This window comes from Miscanthus floridulus, chromosome 13 (assembly GCF_019320115.1).
Source record: "Miscanthus floridulus cultivar M001 chromosome 13, ASM1932011v1, whole genome shotgun sequence".
NCBI lineage: Eukaryota > Viridiplantae > Streptophyta > Magnoliopsida > Poales > Poaceae > Miscanthus > Miscanthus floridulus.
The window spans coordinates 2,761,261-2,764,010 of NC_089592.1; the positions used below are offsets into that span (position 1 = coordinate 2,761,261).

The 2,750-nt window shown below is 54.6% G+C and overlaps 1 protein-coding gene across 1 annotated transcript; it reads right to left on the reverse strand.

Moving 5' to 3' along the window:
• Positions 1-703: 703 nt before the first annotated feature.
• Positions 704-2,038, reverse strand: LOC136498881 (transcription factor HEC3-like). The gene has a single exon (XM_066494594.1). It carries the CDS (start codon positions 1,975-1,977, stop codon positions 949-951), a length of 1,029 nt encoding a protein of 342 aa, XP_066350691.1. The 5' UTR covers positions 1,978-2,038; the 3' UTR covers positions 704-948.
• Positions 2,039-2,750: the final 712 nt, after the last annotated feature.

The window sequence follows — 2,750 nt, forward strand, 5'->3', positions numbered from 1 at the left end:
ACCCCACTACAGACTTCGAGCACCTGGGCTCAGGAATAAAGTCACTGACCGACCCTGACTAGACGTAGGGCACGTTGCCTGAACCAGTATAAATCCTATGTCATTGAGTGCTAGGCCACCTCCGATCACAACGTACAGCAAAACTATAAATATTTACTAGTTGATCACTTTCTGCACCGACAAAATGTGTCTACGCATAAGCTGAAGCATGCAGCTGGTACGGAGTATATACATGTAGCTTGTCAACCAGCCCTGTGACTGCAGCCTGCAGGCTTGGATGATGGATGATGGAATGCTTGCCACCGTGACACCACACGCAAGCCAGCAATGCTAGTACAACGACACAACAACACATCATGCATGCATGCCCAGTTTTATATGTGTGTAGCATAGCATCTAGTACATACTGTCGCCGTCCCTAAGATTCAATTTAAATTCTTCTGGGTTAGTTCATTATTCCTTGTTTAGATATTGTTGGTTGAAATCTCCCAAAGATATTATATAATTAATCAGGAGGTGGTGGGAGAAAAGAACAGCAGTATAGCAAGAAATAAACCTGCCCTGATGAACTGATGAAGACGAAGGAGGAGGGCCAGTAAAATTGGCACAAACCCTAGCTAATAAACTTATTGATTAGTTTACTTTGATGATACATTAAAACATGGATTAACACCAGAGACAGAGAGAGAACTGAGAACACAAGGATTACTACCCTGGATCACAAGAGCTAGCTAGCTAGCTAGAATGATTATATTATGATCAAATCAAAATTACCTCTGATATATCTCTAGTTCGTCATCTCATCATCTCCATCCACCAATCGATCCATCATCATCGTCTATCATGCATTCAAGGATAGACTGATTCCTAGTTAATCCGATCCGCTACAAATTAAGCAAAGGAAGCTGCTTTCGTTAATTTCCCCTCCTCGCTCGCTCGGCAGCTCGCTCAGTGCATTCCATGGCTGCTCTGGCCGCCGGCGCTGCTGAAGCCGAAGCCTAGGGCGGCATGGGCGCCGCCCATCGACGACGAGGACGAAGACGACGTCGGCCCGTGGATGTCGACGGGCCTGACGAGCCCGGCCCAGTCAATAAGTGGCCCTGGACCCAGCGGCAGGAACGGGGGCCCGCCGCCGGGTCGCCCTGGCGCCGCCACGCCCACGACTGAGGTGCTGGGCCCGGCTCCGGCGGACGCCGGGTACTGCTGCTGCGTCGGCGGCGGCTGATGCTGGAGCTCCTGCACCTGGCGCTTGAGGAACTTGATGTAGCGGATGGCCTCGTTGAGCATGGAGGCGGTGTCCATCTTGGTACCGCCGGGGACGAGGCGCTGCAGGATGCGGATGCGCTCGCTGATCCGCTCGCGCCGGTGCCGCGCCGCCACGCTCTGCGGGTCCTCGCTGATGCGCACGTTGCGGCGCCGGGGCTTCTTGATGGTGGCCGGGTCGATGTCCACCGGCTGCATGGCAGCGATCCGGTACATCATCTCCTTCATGGCGCCGAGCTCCTCCTCCACGTCCTCGGCGGCGCTGCCGCCGCGGTCCTCCTGCCCGCCGCCGCCGCCGCCCGCCTCGTGCTGCTGCTGCTGCCTCAGCTCCTCCTGATGCTCGTGCCCGCCGCCGCCGGGCTCCTGCTGCTCGCCGTGGCCGCCGCCGTACTCGTGGTGCCGGTGGTGGCCGTGGGAATGGGAGGAGGGGTCGAGGTCAAGGCCGAGGTGGTGGAGCCGGTGGTGGTGGTGGTGCGGTGGGAACTGGGAGGAAGACGGCGAAGGATCCAAGCCGGGATGGTGGTGGTGGTGAGGATGCGGCGGAGAGTGGTGGTGTGCAGGATGGGAGGAGAGGTGGAAGGGTAATGGCGGCGGCGGCGGCGGTGGCCCTGGGTTGGGGTGGCTGTCGAAGAGGAGTGGGTGGTGGTGGCTGCCGAGGCTCATGTCCAAATCCCATGAGCTGCTGCTGCTCGAGTTGTGCGTGATGTTGTCCATGCCGGCCGGCCGCCCACGGACACGGACAGCGCCGCCCCCGGCGACCCCTTCTTGCAGCTTGCCTTGGTACACCGACCACACACTGTACTAGACGAGCTAGCTCTCAAGTGCAGCTATGTATGTAAACCTAGCTAGCTAGCTAGCAAGAGAAGCTGCTGCTGCTGCTGTTGTCTCTCAGAGATGGGGAGAGGAGAGGGAGCCCATGAGTGGTCACATAAGTGAGGGCTTTATAGGGGAATGGGGGAGGAGCTAGCAATAGCAACAGAGGAGGAGGTGGAAGAAGAAGAAGCTAAGGCAGCTTGATGACTGATGAGGTGATAAATAATGTCATGTGCAAGAAAGAGTTGTGTGCTAGTAGTCCTCCTTCCTAGATATGCATGGTAGTGCAGCCAGCAGGCGTCATGTGTGTGAGGCTACAAGAACAAAGGTTAAGGGCGGCACAGGCAAAGAGCTGGAGAGATAGAACTTGCAAGCTTGTCATGGTGCATCTGCAGATCAGGGGCCATATGCATTGCATGCTTAGAAGGTGGGGCAAAGTTTGCCTCAACATCTAGGTACCTATACATGATACTATATGCATGCCTTGACAGTTAGTCACTACTACCTAGCTAATTGACAATCCCCATATATAATATAGAGTAGCTCTTGTCTGTTGTCCCTTTCTATCTCTGCATATATAGCTTGTGCTTGTCCGGCATATAGTTTTCGGTGTAATCTCTTTTAGCACTATCATGGACAGTTATAAGTTTATGTAAACTCTATATACTACTCGG

What these genes read in the sequence shown, in the direction of transcription:
- LOC136498881 (XM_066494594.1), bottom strand. Translation starts at nt 1,977, where the DNA reads ATGGACAACATCACGCACAACTCGAGCAGCAGCAGCTCATGGGATTTG.